A 20,207-nucleotide genomic window follows, 5' to 3' on the forward strand; every position below is an offset into this window, starting at 1 on the left:
GCAGAAATTTTGGAGAGTGTGGTTAGAAAACGCAGACCAGGAGAGTTTCGGCCTCCGGTCAGCAGGTGGCGCTGCGCGCACGCCTAGCCGGAAGCGCCAGGGACCCCGCCGACAAATTGCTGGTGGCGGCGCAGGCGCGCTGCGGGACTGGCTCGGGAGACTGGCTGCGGGTCGCAATGCCGTACGCCAACCAGCCAACCGTGCGGATCACGGAACTCACCGAAGAGAACGTCAAATTCATCATCGAGAACACGGACCTGGCGTAAGGCGGCGGGAAAGAGGCGGGCGGGCGGGTCCTCTGGCCCCCTGCGGGGCTGTGGCTTCGGGGCCGCTCACACGGTCTGGCTTTCCTCCTGTAGGGTGGCCAATTCCATTCGGAGGGTCTTCATCGCCGAGGTGCCCATAATAGGTATGCGACCCTCCCCCGGGGCCCCTGCCGCTGCCCCTCGGCCCCAGGCGGGGGGCTGAGAACACTGCGGTGCTGCACGCTGGGCTGGGGCCGCCGGGGCCAGCAAGCCTTGGTGCGCGCCTTGCTCGGCAGTGTGGATCCCAGCACAGTTCTGACTACCCGAAAGCAACAGATAAATTAAGACTAAGCACTACCAAAGAGCTGAGAGCTGCGGCCTCCTTATCCATAGGATGTAGACGCTAGGACTCGTTAACAGATGATACCCGGGATTACCGAAGTCGTGTAGATATCGCGCCTTTACTTTTAAGTCAGTGTTGGATTTGGGTGTCTTTTGAAAACGTATGTTAATTGTACATAATAACGGGCTTCGTTAGGACATTTTCACGGACCCCCCCCCCCCCAGTACTTGAATTGTATTCATTTCCCCATCCTTTCCTTTTATTCCCCTACTACTGTTGTCTCCCGGCCTTCTTGATAGTACCCTGCAATATTTTCTTGTCTCTGACTCTCTCTTCTCTAAAACATATTTATTTACGTATATATGCATGTGTGGAGGTTGTACAGCTTGTGGGAGGGATTGAACTCAAGTCTTGACAAGTAAGTGCCTTTACCCTGCTGATCCATCTCGCAGCCTGGAACTCTATTTAAAAGACTTATTTATTATGTATACAGTGTCCTGCCTGCAGGCCTTAAGAGGGCACCAGATCTCATTATAGATGGTTGTGAGCCACCATGTAGTTGCTAGGAATTGAACTCAGGATCTCTGGAAGAACAACCAGTGCTCTTAACCTATGAGCCATCTCTCCAGCCCCGAATTCTCCCTTCTTAAAAGTTGAGATTCAAAAAATAAATAAAAATAAAAATTTAAAAAAGTTGAGATTCCGCATGAGAGAAAGCATGTTTATTTTTATGACTTCTTCCTGCAAATGACATACTTTTGTTTTTTTATGGTTGAATAATACTCTGTGTGTGTTTGTAATACCACTTTTTAAAAAGTCTCTTTTTAAAAAATGGATCTCTTACTTCCTCTGCATGTGTAGATCATGTACATTCCAAGCTAGGTGTAGAGACAAGACATGGGCAAACACAAGGCAAAAAATGACAGGTGTCTTGGGGGGTTTTCATCAGGTTTTCTTTTTTCTTTTTTTTTTTTTTGTTTTTTTTTTTTTTTGAGAGAGACAGACAGACAGTGGAAGGAAGGAAGGAAGGAAGGAAGGAAGGAAGGGAGGGAGGGAGCTCAAAAGGAGGGAGTGGCAGCATCTGTAGACACACAAGGTTTTTAGAGGCTAGGAGTTTTCACCTGCCAGGGTGTGGGAGGGTGGGGAGGTAGAATAAAGGCATGGGAAAGCTTGGATGTGTGCCCTTGCTTGGGTTGAGGAAGTACTGCAGGGCAGAGCAGGTTGAGCCTATCATTGTCTGGTCTTCTGACCTCTTTTCCATGTGTCCATGCCGGTTATTTGAGAACTGGGCTCTAACACCATTTGGTTTCTGAATTTCATTGTTTACATGCAGGTGTTTGCTTATGAATGACTAGGTACATATTTAAGTGAAGCCTCTGTAAGCACATAGTCTTATTCTGCGAGCAATGAAATGGGAGGGATTGGGTTTTATTGTTAGTATTTGCTTCCTATTGAAGATGTTCAGTGAACAGCCACTGATGAGAGTAACACTGAAATTCTAAGGGGTGATCTGGTTATTTCATAAAATGAGATGTGGATCACAGCAGTGTTGCTTCTATGATGTTTTCCCTAACTTTAAATTTTTAAATTATTTTTAATTATGTCTCTGTGTGTGGGTCTGTGCAGGTGGAGGCAGGTGCTAGAGGAGACTAGGGGGTCTCAGATTCCCCTGGAGCTGGAGTTCCAAGCAGTTGTGAGCCACCTGCCATGGGTGCTGGGAACCTCTTAACCACTGAGCCATCCCTCCAACCCATGTTTCCCCCAACTTCTAAGTGCCCAAATAGCTTTTGTTCTTGGATATGATAGTAACAGAATATAGCAGATTTAAAGTGCTCTTTGGGGAAATATTCAATTCCCTAATTATTACACTCCTAAAATACTCTCTAAGTGAATGTTTATTTTTATGGTACCAGTAAGCCCTATACCCAATTCACTGGAGGCAGCACGGTGTTAGGTATGGTGTGTATGTGTGTGTGGTTTGTTTAAATTGGCTGCCTGAACCTCGAGCTAGCCCTGTGGAGGCAGTCTGTGGCAGCCTGGCCTGGATACCATCAACCCTAAAAACAGTGATTCTTTTCTTTCTTTTATAAATTTGGTTGGTTGGTTGGGTTGGTTTTTTTTGGGGGGGTGGGGTGGGGTGTTTGGTTGGTTGGCTGGTTGGTTGGTTGGTTAGTTGGTTTTTTTTTTTTCAGGACAAGGTTTCTCTTGTAGCCCTGGTTGTCCTAGAATTCACAGAGTTCTGCCTGACTCTGCCTTCCAAGTGCTGATCACTAAGTAATACTTAAGTCTTGAGAACAGGGCTGTATGTCTGGAGATGCTGGAGGATGTCAGATTCTCAGATGGTGGTTGGTCTCACTTGTGCTGTTTGATTGCCTTTTCCAGCCATTGACTGGGTTCAGATTGATGCCAATTCCTCAGTCCTTCATGATGAATTCATTGCTCACAGGCTTGGTAAGTTTGGGCAGGGCATTGAGAAGTGGAAGGGATTAAAGGGGGGGTACCTCCTTTCCCAGCCTGAGGGACTTACTTGTAGGTTCTTGTGATGGCTTAGCTGTACTACAAAACAACTTTTCTGTGTCTTGCAGGATTGATCCCCCTCACTAGTGATGACATTGTGGACAAGCTGCAGTACTCCCGGGTATGTGTGTTGATGGGTAGATTGGAGGCACAGGAAGGGGGGTTCAGGAGGGACTGACTAGTTCTCCCAGAAATCTTTCTTCCTACGTTCTGACTATAGCATAGTTTAGAAAGCCATTGTGGAAGTGATATCTTAATACTGTGATCTTTGGTTCTGATGTGTTTTCAGCACATCCAGGCATCTTATCAGTGTGCCTCACAGAAGGGGACACACCCTGGAATGCCAATAATTCTCGTTTTAAAGATAGCTTTTTCACTTTTATGTGTGTATATGTCTGCTTCTGTATTGTGTGTGCAGATGGGTTAGGGTACTGGAAAAGGTCAAAAGAGGCCAGCAGAGCCCCTGGAGGAGCCCCTGGAGCTAGAGTTACAGGCAATTGTGAGTTGCTAGATGTAGATTCAGGGAACTGAGCTCAGGTCCTCTGCAAGAGCAGCAAGTGCTCCAGACCTGCCTCCCCAAACACATTTGTTTTTGGAGGGTGGGTTTTTGTTGTTGTTATTTTGTTTTGTTTTTCTATATCTTTTTTAAAGATTTATTTATTACAGTGTTCCACCTGCATGTATCCCTGCAGGCCAGAAGAGGGCACCAGATCTCATTGCAGATGGTTGTGAGTCACCATGTGGTTGCTGGGAATTGAACTCAGGACCTCTGGAAAAGCAGTCAGTGCTCTTTAACCTCTGAGCCATCTCTCCAACCCTGTTTATTTATTTATTATTTTTTTTAAGACAGGGTCTCACTATGTAGCCCTGGCTGGCCTTGAACTCCCAGAGATCTGCCTGCTTTGCCTCCTGAGTGCTGGGATTAAAGACATGTACTACCATGTCTGGCTGAGAAACGTTAATAAAATGCCCCCTTTTTTCCCCTCTGTAGTTACCAAATGCTAATGTTTTATTACATTTGCCTCATTTCTTATATAGTGTTATCTTCCCCTAACCTTTTAGAAAATAAGTTAGAAGCATCCTGAGCTTTCTCCTGTAAATACTTGAGCACATGTCAATGTGCTGTAATCCTATATGCCTGTATCCCACTATTTAGGAGACTACCTAGTGAGATATACCCTGTCTAGGAATGTACAAAACACCCCAAAGAATGGCAGATGTTGATAATTAAGAGGCTGGAAGGTGGGTATGTGATAAGTGGCAATCAGTCCTCTATGTTTTTGTATATGGGTGAAATTTTCTGTAAGAGGTTTTGAAGTAAAGATTAGCTGAATGCCTGTATAACCCTAGCACTTGGGAAGTAGTAATGGGGGGATCTGTAGTTTAAGGTTCATCTTCAGCTATGTAGTGTATTCCAGGCCAGCCTGGGCCACATGAGGACTCCCCACTCCGGGTAATCTAGAATTTGAAAGGTTCTTGCTCGTTGTAATTCCCAAGTTGGTCTGAGTATCACTGCAGGTAGAAACTATAGTCCCATAACCACCTTGGTCATCTGTGGCAGTGTGCCCCCTAGTGGTAGCCTATAGCCATGGCCATGGCAAGGAAGTGTAGTTGTCAGTGAGTAGATGGCATGTCCATAAGCTTGAGCAACCATGAGGATGGTGTACCAGATGTCACAGCCCAGAAGAGGCCTGAGACTGTGGTCGGCCCCTTATTGCCAAGAAGAAACTGAAAGGAGCTGGTCAGTAGAAGCAGGGAGTCTGGTCTGTTTATTCCTACTGCCCATCCTTCAGGACTGCACGTGCGAAGAGTTCTGCCCTGAATGTTCTGTGGAATTCACCCTTGACGTGAGGTGCAATGAAGATCAGACTCGTCATGTTACCTCTCGAGATCTCATCTCCAACAGCCCCCGGGTTATTCCGGTAAGTGCCTTTGCTTCTCCCTTTCTGGCTTCAAGTGGGACAGATTGGAGTGGATCTTTATGAGATGTCATAAAGTCACCTGTCCAGTGACCATCTACTTTAACTGCCACCTGGAAATGCTGGTTCCTGAGTGCTTGAACAGAGCCATATTGGTGCTAGGTGCCCTATGTTGTTCTAGACCCTCTTAAAGGCCATCAGGCTGTTTGGACAACTCTGCCACCTCCGTCTCAGGCTTCCTTTCCCTGGCTTGACAGACTACAGCCAGAATTTACTGGGAGACAGTTGCCAGAGGGGACTGAGAGGTTTGTTTGGACTTCCTACAGGTGACATCCCGGAACCGGGATAATGACCCCAATGACTACGTGGAGCAGGATGGTAAGAGGATGGGGCAGGGTAGTAAGGAGGTTGGGTGAACATGCTTGTGGCCAGAGAGTGCAGAGGCCAGATGCACCCTCTTGAGCTGCCTGGTCTCTGTCGCTCATCTTTAGACTGTTTACCCAGATGTGGGCTATCTTCATCTAGGACTGCAGGTCAGAAGTTGGAGGACTGGCTGCTTTTTGTTTCCTGGCTCATTCTCACCTTTCCCTGCAGACATCCTTATTGTCAAGCTGAGGAAGGGCCAGGAGCTGAGACTTCGAGCCTATGCCAAGAAGGGCTTTGGCAAGGAGCATGCCAAGTGGAACCCCACTGCAGGGGTAGCTTTTGAATATGATCCAGACAACGCACTTAGGCACACGGTGTATCCCAAGCCTGAGGAATGGTATGCTCTGTGGGGGAAGGGGCACTAGCACTGGCTGTAATGAGGGGTAGGGAGGTGCTCCGAGGGCCTTGCTAAAAGCAGAAGTCACCACTTGTGCTTCACCCATGCTTACCCTCAGGCCAAAGAGTGAGTACTCCGAACTGGATGAGGACGAGTCACAGGCTCCCTATGACCCCAACGGCAAGCCAGAGAGGTAAGAACCCGGTCCTGCTTGGGACTATAATTGTAAGAATATAGGTCTGGGAAGCTGTTAGGCAATCACAGCTGTTATCCAACCCCCCTCCTTGCCTCCCATGTGACAGGAGAACTGTCAAATTCATATATACATTCTGAGTTGGTCTTCATCCCTCTCTGGTCACCATGAAGAAAGGGGCCTTTTTATTGCCTCATGCTGTTTCTGGCCTGCCTGTTGGGGCTCACACCAGAGCAGAACTGACTGTGCGTAGCCCTGCCCTGAAGAACTGAGAGCTGAAGAGCTGCAGCCAGTGTCATGTGTGATTTCTTTTCTTTTCCTGCTGTCTCTCTCTGGTGTAGAATTGCACATACACAGTCATTTTAGAGTTTTTCAACAATGCCCTCTTTTGCGGGGAGGGGTTCAAGACAGGATTTCCTCTGGGTAACAACCCTGGCTATCATTGAACTCGCTCTGTAGTCCAGGCTGACCTTGAACTCATAGAGATCCGCCTGCCTCTGCCTCCCAAGTGCTGGGATTAAAGGCGTGCGACGCCACCACTCAGCTTAACAATGCTCTTTTGAAGTAGCTGTAGCTTCCTTGAGGAACTTCAAAGTGGATCTGGACCACTCTGCATAAGACCTTTTAGGTAAAGGGAAGTCAGCCTTGTCCCAAGATAAGTGCCTCATAGAAATGAAATCACATCTCACAGGATAGAAGGGAAGCCTGCCTTGAGACAGCTCTCACCCTACTCTTGTCTCTCAGGTTTTACTACAATGTGGAGTCCTGTGGCTCACTGCGCCCTGAAACCATTGTCCTCTCTGCCCTCTCTGGGTTAAAGAAGAAGCTGAGTGATTTACAGACTCAGTTAAGCCATGAGATCCAGAGTGATGTGCTTACTATAAACTAACCATAGCTCACCCGCTGCAGAAGACTGGGTTCAAGGTCTACGGTCTTGGGAGCCCTTCTGGTTTCTAGGCTCTGGACTACAGCTGCTCAAGCTGCCTGGAACGTCACCGGAGAGATTGCCAGGGGTTCACTGGTGTTAGACAGAGCAGTTTTTCACTAGGCATTTAGCATTCTGGAACCTACCTTGTTGATCACCATGGTATTCCTTAGAACACTAGTTACCCCTTCCATCCCGTTTCCTAGCTCACTTTTAGGGAGCCTTATTGCTTCCTAGTTGAGAACCACTTGACCTAGACATCTGGTCACTCCAGCTTTTTAAATCTCTACCCAAGGAAGGAGTTTACAGCTGTAACTTAGGCTTCTGGTGTTGGATCTGAGTATTAGGACTTTCATAGAAGCAGCCTGTGACCTTTCAAGTCCTTCCCAGGGTCAGGGCCAAGTTACTGGTACTTGAAGTTTCAGGTGACCCTAAGCTAAAATGTCACTTTTTAGGACTAGTATTAGACCCTTGCTATACTCTGTCCATGGGTAAACTTGCTGTTTGACACTCTGGCCTGACTCTGGGGGTGGGGGTGGGAGGCAGACAACTTTTCTTTCTCTTTAGTGACGTTCAGGCCTTTCCCTTAGCACGTCTCCAGGTAGGAACAGACCTGCCCATAGTGGTTTTCAGGCAGCCTGGGGAAAAGCACACACCAGCACAGAAAGGAAGGGATATTTATTGATCAACAATAGTTGTCTTTTTACAAGTTTTTATTTTTGGCAATAAAGAGCACAACATAATCTCCTTCATGCGTCATCGTGCTGCTAACTGAGCCAGCTCTGCCTCCCTCTCGATCTGGGCCCATTTCTTTTACAGACTAGCTGACCTCTGGGTGCTCATTGCTTAGGTCAGTCAGAGCTGGGCTGGCCGAGTCACCTCCCTGGCTCTTGGGCCCCTCTGGGAGGGAGCCTCCTTATCATCCTGCCACAAATGTCAACAGTGGTTATTTACAAGGTCTGTTCCCACAAATCAGAACCCTAAAGTATTAAAAAACAGAAACACGAAACAAAAGGTTTGATGTGAATAGAAAGATAGCCCTTCTGCACGGTAGTCAATAAATACCAGCACTAAAAAATCAATTGCTTTAATTGCATTTCAGCAGGGAGCCTCAGCACCTTGTGGGAAGAGGGGAAGGTCTTGGTTTTAGAATCTGGCCTGGGGTGGCTGGCCCAGGGCAAGTGACTCCCCTTATGGAGCACTGTACCCCCGCTCAGTAAAAGGGAGCAGCAAGGTGCTCCCCACAGCAATCCTGCTGCAGCCTTCTGGGCTGGCCCAGCCATCCTCTACTGCTGAGGTAATGGGTGCCCCGCCCGAAGACATCTTCAGCCTATTGAGCAGGAAGGAGCCAGTGCAGAAAGTGCATTTTAAAACCAGCTGCCACCTCTGCTTAAAACTCCTAAGGGCAAGGCTACCAAATGGTACAGTGACATTTGGGTCCTTCCTGTGTCTCTGTTGGCCCAGAAGACAGAAGCTACCTGCTATCTTGGCCCTTAGACTTCTGAGGAAGAGCCCGCAGACAGCACCAGGCTGATTGTCCTCCTCTGACCCTGGCAGCTCAAACAGTCTTGGCAGCAGGAGAGTTGTATCACTGAGGACAGGAACGGCTGCCCTCTTACTCAAAAACAGCCTTGACCATGCCTGGTCATGGAATTAAAAATGGGTATGTGTTAGGGAGGGATAAAGGGAAGCCTCATTAATACAGAATGTCATAAGCAATATATATTAAAACCATCAACAGTATATAGTCCCACGGTGGCTCCAGCCCCTCATGCTCAGGTGGTGTGGCCAGCCATGTGCTGAGGTCCAGCCTCACCCTTGAGGGCAAGGAGGGACAGCTTGCTCTCTTCAGGCTTGTGGCCAACAGCTCCTTAAGGCTGTCCATGGGCTGCTGCAGTTAGCCTTCCAACAGGTGGCCCAGCAATCATCTGCACCCACCAGTCCAGCTGTCACTGAGAAGGAGTCTTGGTCTCACTGCTGTCCTCCTGGCTGGGCTGTGGCTTAAGTAGGATGAATCTGTTCAGGAGGTCTGTTTCTGAGCTGGCCTGGGCTGCCCCATACCCTTCACCTGTGGACAGAGATGCAGGCTCAGAATTTGAATCCAGGACCAAAGACCCTTGACCAAGAGGCCTTCACAGGGATGGGACTCAACAACTCACCATAGCTGGAGGCTTCAGCAATGTTCTGAGACCCTGTGATATGGTGCCAGTATGCACTGCGGGGCAGCATTGTGGTGGGTGTGCAAGGATATGAGTAGTGTTCGGTGCCCTTGTTCAGCAGCTGTGGCACAGAGAAGGGTCCCAAGTGTTAGTTCTGGGGACACTGCTGCTAGCCCAAGGTCCTGCCTGACTCACCTGCGAACATGCTGGTGGAGACTTAGCTGGCATGTCTGCCCCACCTCCCAGTGCCCTGGAGCAGCAGCCACTGCCTCACCCTCACGTTCTTCTCCATTTCCAGCAGGACCCGCTTGTGTTGCTCAGCAATTGCCAGGGTGGCACTGTGAACCCGCTGGTAAATCTGCTCCCCCTCCTGTGTCTGAAAGGTGTAGAGTCCTTCCCCAGCGTCACACATCCTAAGGACACAGGTAGCAAGGAGGACAAGGTGTCAGAAATTTCACTGTGCGGTTATGCAAGTTGTATATGCCAGCTATGGTTGTACCACGGCCTTCAGAGATGGCCTGGGTCCAGAGGCTTGGCCATAGTAATCATGGGCTGAGTAGTTACTACATACCCAGCAGAGGTTTGAAAGCTTCGCACAAGTTTACCAAGAGCTTTTCTGGTTTGCACACTGAACAGTTTCCTCACACATTTTACAGGAGAGGAAACTAAAGCATCCAGTATGAGTAGCTCAGCCAAGGTTACACAGAGGGTGGTCAGAGCTGAAGTCTAAGCAGGCTAGTTGAGTCCCAGCAAGGGCCTTCCCTATCAGGCTGGGCGCTTTTTAAATCCCCTATAGGAAATTGGTACTGAGGCCTCCGTCACAAAGGCAGCAGTGGCTGAGCCAGGGAGCTGTGCTTCACTCTACCTGCCTGTTACAAGATAATTACTTCTTCGGGCCTTGAGTTCTGTAAAACTGACGCATTATATCCTCCCCCCCCCCCCCCCCGTTACAGTGCTGATGAGTGAGTATGCCTAATGCCATGCAGAGAGCAGTCTCCATAGTGGCCGTGTGGGATAGGATGGGAGGAAAGAGGGTACTACCTGCCCGCCTCAAAGGTAAAGCGTGTGGCATCTCGGCCATAACGGCGCAAGGAGCAGAGAGGCCACGAGACGAGCTTCACGCGGGGGTTGTGTATGTCCCAGAGGTAGATGTTCTCGTGGGTGATCTGCAGCTTGCACTCGCCATATACGTCCAGGTTGGGGCAGGGCAACAGGAAGACGTTGAAGCGATCTGTAGCAGCACAGGATGACAGCAGGGCTAACTGAGGGCCCTGCCTTCCCCTCCCCCTCCCCCTCCCCCTTCCCCTCCCCCACCAGGAGACCCAGCATCAGCCTCACCTGTCTGCTCGCACTGTACTCCTGGGGCCAGGAGGTCAGGCTCTCCCAGACTGATGTCATTGAGCCGTGACCCTAGACATTCCACTGACAGTGTCTTGTACCACTCCTCTGCCTCCAGTTCTAGAGAGAAATTGTACTTCATAGTTCTCCCAACTCAAGAGTCCCCAGCAGCCCACCCAGTCTACCTTGGCTTAAGTCATTGCACCTTGTAGGGAGGGCAAGGCCTTACTGCCTGCCTGCCCACCTCAGTCTGGGGACCTATTCCACCAGGGACATATCTCTCCCACCCTTCCTAACAGGGTTGGCCCTGCTGTTACCCCGTTGCTTGGACCACTGACTGTTACCAGCCTGAGGAGACCAGTTAGAGCCTGCAGCCCTGGGGCCTCACCTGAGTCACAGGTGAAAGTACGAGCCGAGTCGTCCGTGAATATGATAGCCACTGCCTGCCTCTTGGTTTCCTTGGGAAGCCGTGTGACACACTTGACATTGCTGATCTCAGTCACCTGGGAGGACATCCCAAGAGGCTTAGCCCGGCTGGGGCACTTCTCCCTACCTCCCATAGCTATGCCCCGCCCCCCCAGGAAGGTACTCTCAGACCTCAGAACTCAGCAAGTCATCTTTGCTCACAGGTGGGGGGAGCTAGGGCCCAAGCCCCTAACCTTCGGGCAGCCTCGGAGGCACACTGATTTCTCATCGGGATACTTCTCCAGCCGCTGGGGCCCCTTGCTGGAAGATTTCCGAAACACCAGCCAGCACCTCCGGTATATCTGTGGGTCAAGAACAGAGGTCAGGTTGCTGCTGGACCCCAGGCTCCTGGGGGAGCAGTGCTACATCCTTCCCTGGAACCCAGCCTAGAGAAAAGCTGGAGATGGTAACTGCCCTACAGCAGTCACCAGAGGGGCAGCCTTCCTCAAATGGCCAAGGCAGGTGTTCATGATCCTCTGTTAAGCTGTTCTGTGATCCTCCGTGCGCTGAACGTGATGCGTAATGGAAGGAGCATCTGTGGAGTGCTTCCTAGCAAGTCAGTGTCAGGGCTGAAGCCAGTTCTATTGCTGCCTCCATTTCAATGGCAAGTGGGCCATGAAAAAGGCAAAGAGGAAGGACCTAACAGGTGGAGCTCCTGTTAAGACAGAGACACACCCATCACCCCAGGACAGACCGATCTGGCCACCACACAGGGTCTCCCAGGGACAGGAAGTGGCCCCTTGCATTCAGCCAGCTTTGCATTACCATGGCTCTGGCATGAGGGGCATCACTCTTGCTCCCAGGCTTTCCCTCACCAACAGTGTGCCACAGGGGGGTCCCTCTGTGGACCAGAGGCCTACAGAGGGTAAAGGGGCAGAGCTTAGAACTAGCTGTAACCACACAGCACAATCCCTTCCCTTAGCAGTCTCTTGCCTGTCCCAACCAATGCCCTGTGCTCCAGGCCACTGAGATTTCTCCAGAGCTTCATAAACTCCTAAGGAGGTGACTATTCTCCAGAGACAAGCTGGCCTATCAGACACCATGAAAGGCTCCTCCATAAACCGTAAGGCTCCTCTCTCCTACTGGCTTTCTTTAGCCGGTCTGTGATGGATTTACCAGCTCCTGCCAGCAGGCTTCAAGCCTGGCAGGCCTATTCCCCAGGCATTGCAAACAGGAGGGTCCTAAAGGGGGTCTGGGCTGAGCAGAGGAGGGGAGGAGGCCACTGGGCCACAGTCCCAAGGGCTGGCCACCAACTCAGCTACCTCCTCTGTCTATGCCATAGGTACACCAAGCTTTTGGCAGGCAAGTCACAGAGCAAAATGGACATAGACAGTCCCCCTCCCTGGAACTCCTAGCTAGAGCTGGGCCACTTCCAGCTCCTATCTGGAACCCTGGGAAGCGTGTCTGCCCCTGCACCCCTGTCCCTCGCTCAGCCCTGGTCTGTCCACTTGAACTTTTTTAAGCAGAAACCATGTATACCATATTCTCACACTCTTTGCTTAGACCTGCTAGCAATTACTGACAGCTATGCTGAGCAGGAGAGTGGCCATGTGAAGGACAAGGTGGACAGGAAGATGGGCAGATGGATGAATGGATATATAAATGAATGGGAGGGAGCTACCCAAGCACCCCAGCCCCCAGCAGGCAGCAACATGGGAGTAGAGGCCTGCCCCCCTCCCCAGCACTCTGGTTGCCTGGTTACAAGATACACACTCACACAACCCCAGGGAGCCATGCACTCAAGAGCTCTCCTCACTTCTCACAGGTCTTTGATCAGCTCTTCCTAAGCACTCTGCCAGGCTCTACTCTGCTGAGGGAGGGAGGGAGGGAGGCCCTGGCAGGTAGAAGGGGAGGGCAGGCTCTATCTCTTTTCCATTCCTTTCAGCACCCCCACCCCTGCTCTCTGGAGACAGACAAGAACACTGCCTGGGGCAGCTGCAAACTGCAGCCCCTCATGATAGCAGGGTAAGCTCAGGTCTGTGGAGAGTAGAAGTCCCTGGATAGAGTAGACACCAGTCTGGGCCAGGCCACACCCCACCTGCCAGTTCATTCCCCTGGTCTGTCCACTCTCCACTTGGGGTCTGGGAATCTCCTGGGAACAGGACTGACACTGTCCCCTACATGACTGCCCTATAGCCAGTGCTTTCTTGGCAAGCCCTGTCCTGGACAGAGCCTCAGCTCTGCCAGCCCCTGGGGACTTGTTGGATCTAAGCATGGCAATAAGGAATGGTGGCAGAAGCAAGGTCCTTGTTCTCCCAGCCTCTGGGCCTGGCCTCACCCTTGCTCTTTGTTCTGTCTCAGATAGAGCAGGGTCTCTACCAGGCTTGGGCCAGTGAGACGCCAAACAGGCCCAGCAGCCCTACCTCAATCCACTGATGGCCCAGCTGATGGCAGTGAGCTGCTGGCCCTTTTCTGGAAACAAGACATCCCCAGAAAGGCAGGAGGAACAAGAATCACCGCCCTCGAAGGTGGTCCTGAAGAAGCCAGGTGATCCCTGGGCATCTCCTCACCTTCAGGCTAGCCCAGGAAGCCTGGAGCCTAACCCATCAAGGTAGCAGGGAGGGACAGGAGGCCTGGGTAAAACAGATTTGAGTCACCTGTCACCAGGGCTTGCTTTCCTGCTGGGAAAAGCCTCTCTTTGGAAGTAGGGGATGGGCAAGGGAACATAGGTGTCAGAGGGACCCTGGGGTCCTACTCAGCCTCCAGGGGATTTTCCTCAGCTGGAAACCTGTATGGGCTGAGTAGGGGTATGTGTCCCTCCAAGCCCCAGCTCAGGGCAACAATGCCAGCAACTCCAAAGAAAGCAGCCTATCCCAGAGCAAGGGCCATTTCACCCACACATCAGGGGAAGTGTCAGCTTCTGCCCCGCCCCCATCCCTTACCCCTACCTCCAAACAAGCTACTCTCCTCCTCTAACACACTTCTCTAGCACCCAAAACAACCACCTAAAATATGTAAGTCCAGGCACAGAACATGTTGAGAGGTGGGTGCACGGTGGTGGTGGTGGTGGTGGTGGCGGGGGGGGGGGGTAGGAGGGAGGTCACTTCAAAGAAAAGAGGACAGAAGAGGTGGGGAGCAAGGCAAGAAAGGGAGGAAAAAGGGGTGGGAGCAAGGGGAGGAGGCCCAGGAGCCAAAGCTTCTCTCTCTGACAGCCTCACTCTCCAGTCATCCCTGCTACCCTGCTACCCAGTGGTTGCTGGCACCTCCTCCGCTGCTGCCACTGCCGTGGCCACAACTTCAACAATAGCAGGGATGCCTCTGCCAGACTGTCAGCTACCACTACTGGTCCAGTGGCTGGGATGCCAGCCAGCCCAGCTGGGGCAAGGGATGCAGTAGGCAGAGGCTGGCTGGGCACATGCCGGCCAGCCAGTGTTGAGAAGCCTTGAACCACAACCACACAGTACCCAGTGCTGGCGGGCCCTCACACACCCGCACCTCCAGACCCATCCTCAGTACTGTTTATTGACAAGGGTCCCCGCCAGGGTAGCTCACCCCGAGCTTCCTGCTCTTCATCTTCACATAGCCTTGCTTGACGATGTCGTTGAAATTGGTCGCCATGGTTGCCCCTCTGTCTTTGGAGTGCCGGCTGGGCTGAGGCCGGGAGGGGTGCCCAGGTGATAAGCCCAGGTGTCTTGGTCTTCCCTGATCACCTGTTCAAGACACTCCTCACCTCCCCCGCCTCAGCATTGTTCTAGCAGCTCCTCTGCCCAGCTCCTGCTAGAAACCCAAATGACAGGGAGATTAGAGCCAGTGACATCTTTCTCTCCCCCTGGCTGTCTCGGTCTTTTTTCCTTCCTCTTCCCACACTCCTCCCTCCCTCTGCCTGCCCGCCCTTCCTCCTTCCCTTCCTCCCCACCCCAGGACGGCAGAACCATTCAGGAAAAGCGAGGTGGAGGCAGAGCAGGAAAATGGTCCAGCCCAGTCCCCTCCCTCAAGGCTGGGGCTGGCAGTTAACCCCTTCCTGGGCTGGCTGGCTGGCTGGCTTCCGTTCTGCTTGCTATGGAGGTAATGGTTTAAAAAAAGGAGGGGGGGACCAGAGGTAGCTGGCTCTGGAGGAGCCTGGCCCCTCAGCTTGGCAGAGCCTGGCCATCCTGTTATAACTTTGGGGCAGACTTAAAGCAACTTGCCAGAGCAACCAGATCCTGGGTACTGGAATCTCAGTGAAGAACTTCCAGGATTGAAATGGCCCAGGGTCCTGTATCTACAGAAGCCAGCACTTCCAGGTTAAAGACAATGCACTCTTGGTTTCACAGCCCCCAAGCCCTGCTCTGCCCACCACACTATACCTGGTTCTCTCCAGCCCTGATGAGAGGCTGGGAGTCACCAGCTCAAGCCATTCAGAACCTGCCCCTGGCCCCTGAACTCTTGGATAGCTCTTCTGGGTGCTAGTGTTTCCTAGGTAGGAGGGCAGAGTCCAGGGGGTGGGGCCCCTAGATAAGTCTGAGGAATGTGTGGGACTGTAGGCTGTGGCCTCTGAGGAAGTAGACACTTACCCTGGCCCTGAGCTAGGAGGAGTAGCCCAGCCTGAGGGTGGGGCCATGGCCCCAACAGGCCATTTGGTTTAGCCAAGGCAAGCAATGTCATGTCCTGAGCATGGTCAGGTATTAATTATAGGAAGGATGACCCAGGGCATGGGATATAGCCTAAGCAATGCAGGAAAAATGGAGATAGCAGGAGGAGATTTGGGATCTGTTAACACAGACCCAGGCAATCTCAGCAGTGACCCAATCTTACACCTTCATACTCTAGTACACTGGAAAAGAAAGTTGCCCAGAGAGAGTAAGTTACCAGCCTAAGGTCACACAGCAAGCCCAGGATACAGAGAACGAGGAATGAGAAGCTCCTGAGTGGAACGTTGTCCTGTAGTCCCCTTTGGCTGCCTACTACCACCTAAGCTTTCTCTGCTATGAAGCCTCACTCAGGAGTCAAGGCTGTGCTAGCAACATGGCTCCCCACATCTCCAGGAACATTGGGTAGCAATGCAATAGCATTTCTGGAGTCAGCTGGACATCTGTGTTTCCAGGATGGGGCCCTAGGGCAAGCACAAATCTCAGTACGTCAGCATCTTGGCATTAATTAATCTCTTGGAGGCCTGTCTGTTGAGTCCCTAACAAGGAACAGATGGGACACCCCAGTGGGCACATGCAAACAAGAGGTGGGGCAGAGCAGTTACCTCTCTCCTGTGTACAGTGATAGTCCCATTGGCCCTTTATATTATCTCTTCCAGCTCCCATGTCTAGGATGTTCCCCACAGCAAGTGCAGCCAAGTGCTCTGCCTCTCCCAGGTCTTGTCCTCACCAATCCTGTCACACCTGGGCTCTGGCAGCCAGAGAGGGGTCATTTTCCCATCTCTGTCTCCACTGCCCGCCTCTGGGGTTGTTTTGTCCCAAGACCAAGTACTGGCTCCATGAAGTACCCTCCTAAAAGGACTAGCAAGTTGACCCCTGGCAGTCAGTCCACAGCACTGAAGGCCAGTTTCCTAACCTGCCTACCAGAAGCCACTAGGCTCAGGGTTCATCTAAGGTGGCCCAGACAGTATGACTCTAGGAAACTGTGTAATCCCTCAGTTTTCACATTAGGTGCCCCCCCACCCCCGCTAAAAGACCTGGGTAGGATGTGGTGATATATGCCTGTAATCCCAACACTAGGGAGAAAGAGGAGGAGGAAAAACACAAGTTCAAGGCCAATCTTTCTACTTTAAACGAGGAAGTGAGGCCAGAAGTAAGTACATGCTCCAGACCCTCCTGCCAGGCATAAACCCACAGCCTCCATATGCCCAGTGCAGGCCACTCCTTGTTGGCTCCATCAGCCATCTCCCCTGTGCAACCCATGGGCCAATGGGTTGCCAAGATCTCAGAGCTTCCTGCTGTGTCTGTCCACAGAATATCCAGCCCTAGGACCACTGAAAATCAACATTTATGGGGGAGCCCAAGACCTGGCAGCCTGCTCTGGCCTCTGGTCTCATTCACTTTCCAGTTAGGTTGTAGGAGCAAATACTGACCCAGGGCCCAAACGGAGTGTAAAGAGGGTTGGGAAGGTGAGGATGGAGAAGGGAGCACCGAGAAAGGGATCCATGTCCACCCCTCCCCCTGCCAAGAGGGAGTACAGTCTTAAATAGCCATCTCCAACCTGCCCCAAGAAGGTCTTTCAAAGGTTCACTAGGCAAGAACTAGGGGAAGTGAGAAAGCCCTTGTCCCTCCATGGCCACCACCAGCCTCTCATAGGCCTGCAAGGGACAGACACCTCCAAATGTGACAGGACCTGAGATGTAGCACCCTTAGCTTTGGGCATAAAGCCCTTGAGCACTGGATGGCTACCTAGATGGCTAGAGGAGTTTCCAGTAGACATTTTCATGGTTCTAGGGATAAGCCCACACATACACCTCTCCTCTATCTTGGTACCAATGTCCCAAGGGTGGGACAGTAACTGCCCATGCCAGGCCACCAAAAAGAGCCAAACTGGACAACACATTACTGCCCTCCCCAAGAAGGACAGCATCCCATAAGGAGGATGCTGGGGGCCTCCTGGGACCCCTCCTACCCACCTGCCCCATGGGCAGCACTGAGTGCTCCCTCCCAGAATCTGTCCTGGAGACTTTGGCTCTAGAACAAACACAGGGGGCTTCCTCCACCAGTGGCAGAGCCTGAGTGTTGCCTGCCTGGCCATGCTGCCCCACCTGACAGATCAGGGCTGCAGATCAGCCATCAGACCATCTCACTGTCACTCATCTGTTTCCACCTCACAGCACAGATCTGGTTGCAGGTGGGTTGTCTCCTGCATGAAGAACTCTCCCCATTACTTACCTGCTGCCCCCATCCTTCTGTGGTTGCTGTCTAGGGCCAGCAGGGTGTGTTCCCACAGATTCCCATGCCCCAGAAAGGTCCTGTCCAACGAGAGCCACAAAGACAGGCCAAATACTAAACTGGGCAGAGGAGCATCAGGGAGGCAGGACATCTGAACACTCATGGTGCCCAGGAATATGGCCCAATGCCCTACACCACTGCTACCTTGCCACTTCTCAATATGTAAATGCCTCCTCAGGGAAGCTCACTGCACTTGCTTTTTTCTGCCTCTAACACAATTTCCTCCCATGGTCTCAAGTATATTCCACTGCTTCATTCAGATCTCAGCTGAAGGTCTGCCTCCTCCTAAAGGCCCTCCTGACACCCTGGACTTGCTAATTAGCTGTCTCACAACATCCATTGTTACGGTCACAATGAGATTTTCCTGTTCTATCACTTGGTCATGAAGAGACACCTACAATGACCCTGATGTCCAAGCCTCTTCAGTCTAGCTATAGCTCCATCCCAATGACGACGACACTGACAGAGGACAGAGTAGGTGCCCAATCTAGGGAGGGACACTAATTTTATCTAGGATTGTCCCCATCCTTTACCCCCCCCCTCACTACCTCTATCTAGCTCTGCTTCCAGAGTGTGCAAGCAGCAGCAGGCTCTCACTTCTCTGTATCTCAGTGCCAACTGGCAGGACCAGCTAAGTCCAAGAGACCTGGAGAACCAGTGGGGTCCACGATCCACAGTTTGGTTCAAAGCTGCCTCTGGGAACTAGTGCTGCTATTGACACTGTCTCTGAGCTTGGCTAGAGTCCCCACCTTAGCTGGGGTTGTTGGATGAGGTCACGCTCAGCCTGTTGCCCTGCCCAGGAATACCCAGCACCCGGGGAACAGAGAAAAGCAAGAGTGAGAGGGACACGGCTTCCAGGATCCACCTGGGATGCCTACACAGCAGCCACATTTCCCTCGAAAAGGGCCGGCAAGGAATGTGCAGGAAGCACAGCCCCTGGCGGCTGTTGGAATGTGCTGGAGCTGACACCCGGCCCCTAGCTGTCCTGGCTTATCAAAGCCCTCCACCCCAGCCCTCCATCCAAGTGCTTGGCAACTGTTCTGCTCCCACAGCTCCAGGCAGGCAGGCTGCACAGAGCCCCAAGGCTCTGCTCCTGTCCCTTTGCAGTGACAGAAACCAGTTAGCTGTCTCCAAGGGAGGAAGGTGGACAGAATCCCAGAGCCAGAGGAGAAAGATTTTTAGTTCTGGCCCGGGAGACTGCAATGAATAAGAAAACCACTTGCAAGTCCGGTAGGCTTTAAGGGTTAGTCTCTTGGAATTTGGGGAGCAGGAAGGCGAGGAAGGCTGCTTCCGGAAAGAGGCTAAGGGAACCGGGGATCTGGGTTGCTCTGATGGGATACGTGGAGGTGCAAGTTGAGTTAAGGTCCAGACCTGGGCTTCCTAGAGATAGGAGCTGGGTGGGGGACGGCTCAGGGAGTTTCGGGGTCCCGTTGGCTTCGAGGGGCGCATCTGAGCCCTCCTCCTTTAAAGCAAGACACTCTCGTGGTGGGAGAGTCCGCAGGTTCCCGAGGTGACCGAGGGCGCCGCAGGGCGAGCGTCGCTGGGATCTCAAAGCTTGGTGCGGCCTAGGGACCCCCTCCCCGCCTCACACTCCCCTATTTACCTGAGCGCCGAGGCCCGGGCCGGGGACGCTGGCTCCGCGAGTCACAGGGCGGGCTCATGCCCGCGTCTCGGCGCAGCCTGGAGGTGGCGGCGGGGTGGCGGCTCACGGCTCGGGCTGGAGACTGGAGCGAGGCGCAGCGGTCAGGTCGGGATCCAGCGGAGTCTCGGGAGATAGCCGGTTCTGCTGAGCCCTGAACGCCACGCCCCTTGAGGCCACGCCCTGCGCCGCCCTGGCGCCATGCCACGCCCTCGACACGCCCCCACCCATCGCAGGCGCTGTCACGCCCCTCCCCGGAGACACGCCCCACCAGGGAGATCCGCCCGGTCCCGGAGCTCCGCCAACGCCGTATTCCTCCGAACTGTAGGACAGAAGTTTCCACCTGGCAACCCAACCCTCCTCTCACTGCTAGTACCCACTCAGTCACACCAACTCTTCCTTGTGCTCCAAAACTCAAACTCACGTTGCCTTGTATCTTCTGGAGGTGAACCCCATATCAACTCCCAGCCTTTGAGCCTCACCTCCCCACTTCAAGAGTCAATACCAAGTTACCTTGTCTTCCTGTGACACCCTTTGCCACTGCCCAGGTCTGCCCAGACCTGGCTCCACTTCACCAACCACACACTCAGCTGCTCTCACCTGTTCCCCCCTCAAGCTCGGGCAGACTACATCATCACACTTTATTTTTACTTACTTTTTATTATTTACTTTTATCTATTTAATTAGATTTTTATTTGTTTTTCTCTGTGTAGTTTTGGAGTCTGTCCTGGAACTCGCTCTGTAGACCAGGCTGGCCTTGAACTCACAAGGATCCCGAGCCTCTGATTCCCGAGTGCTGGGATTAAAGGCGTGTGCCACCAACATCCCGGCTATTTAT

The 20,207-nt window shown here is 52.2% G+C and overlaps 2 protein-coding genes across 3 annotated transcripts; one reads left to right on the plus strand and one right to left on the minus strand.

The window, feature by feature from the left end:
- Positions 1–103: 103 nt before the first annotated feature.
- Polr2c (RNA polymerase II subunit C) lies at positions 104–7,652 on the plus strand. 2 transcript variants are annotated; one of them, XM_027405668.2, is made up of 9 exons: positions 104–262; positions 360–409; positions 2,971–3,039; positions 3,174–3,226; positions 4,899–5,027; positions 5,351–5,402; positions 5,619–5,787; positions 5,906–5,980; positions 6,090–6,268. In XM_027405668.2, exons 1-9 carry the CDS (start codon positions 177–179, stop codon positions 6,118–6,120), a joined length of 714 nt encoding a protein of 237 aa, XP_027261469.1. In that variant the 5' UTR covers positions 104–176; the 3' UTR covers positions 6,121–6,268. The 2 variants fall into 2 exon arrangements, with proteins under 2 accessions (XP_027261469.1, XP_027261468.1); XM_027405667.2 differs by lacking the exon at positions 6,090–6,268 and adding an exon at positions 6,725–7,652 and having other exon boundaries at positions 105–262.
- LOC100766625 (docking protein 4) lies at positions 7,569–19,523 on the minus strand. The gene is made up of 9 exons (XM_027405665.2): positions 19,334–19,523; positions 14,360–14,584; positions 11,062–11,169; positions 10,791–10,905; positions 10,403–10,522; positions 10,106–10,295; positions 9,339–9,477; positions 9,065–9,185; positions 7,569–8,973 (listed from the first exon to the last, which is right to left on the minus strand). The coding sequence occupies exons 2-9, from the start codon at positions 14,423–14,425 to the stop codon at positions 8,855–8,857; spliced, it is 978 nt and encodes a 325-aa protein (XP_027261466.1). The 5' UTR covers positions 14,426–14,584; positions 19,334–19,523; the 3' UTR covers positions 7,569–8,854.
- Positions 19,524–20,207: the final 684 nt, after the last annotated feature.

This window comes from Cricetulus griseus, chromosome 3, assembly GCF_003668045.3.
Source record: "Cricetulus griseus strain 17A/GY chromosome 3, alternate assembly CriGri-PICRH-1.0, whole genome shotgun sequence".
In the NCBI taxonomy this organism is placed as follows: Eukaryota; Metazoa; Chordata; class Mammalia; order Rodentia; family Cricetidae; genus Cricetulus; species Cricetulus griseus.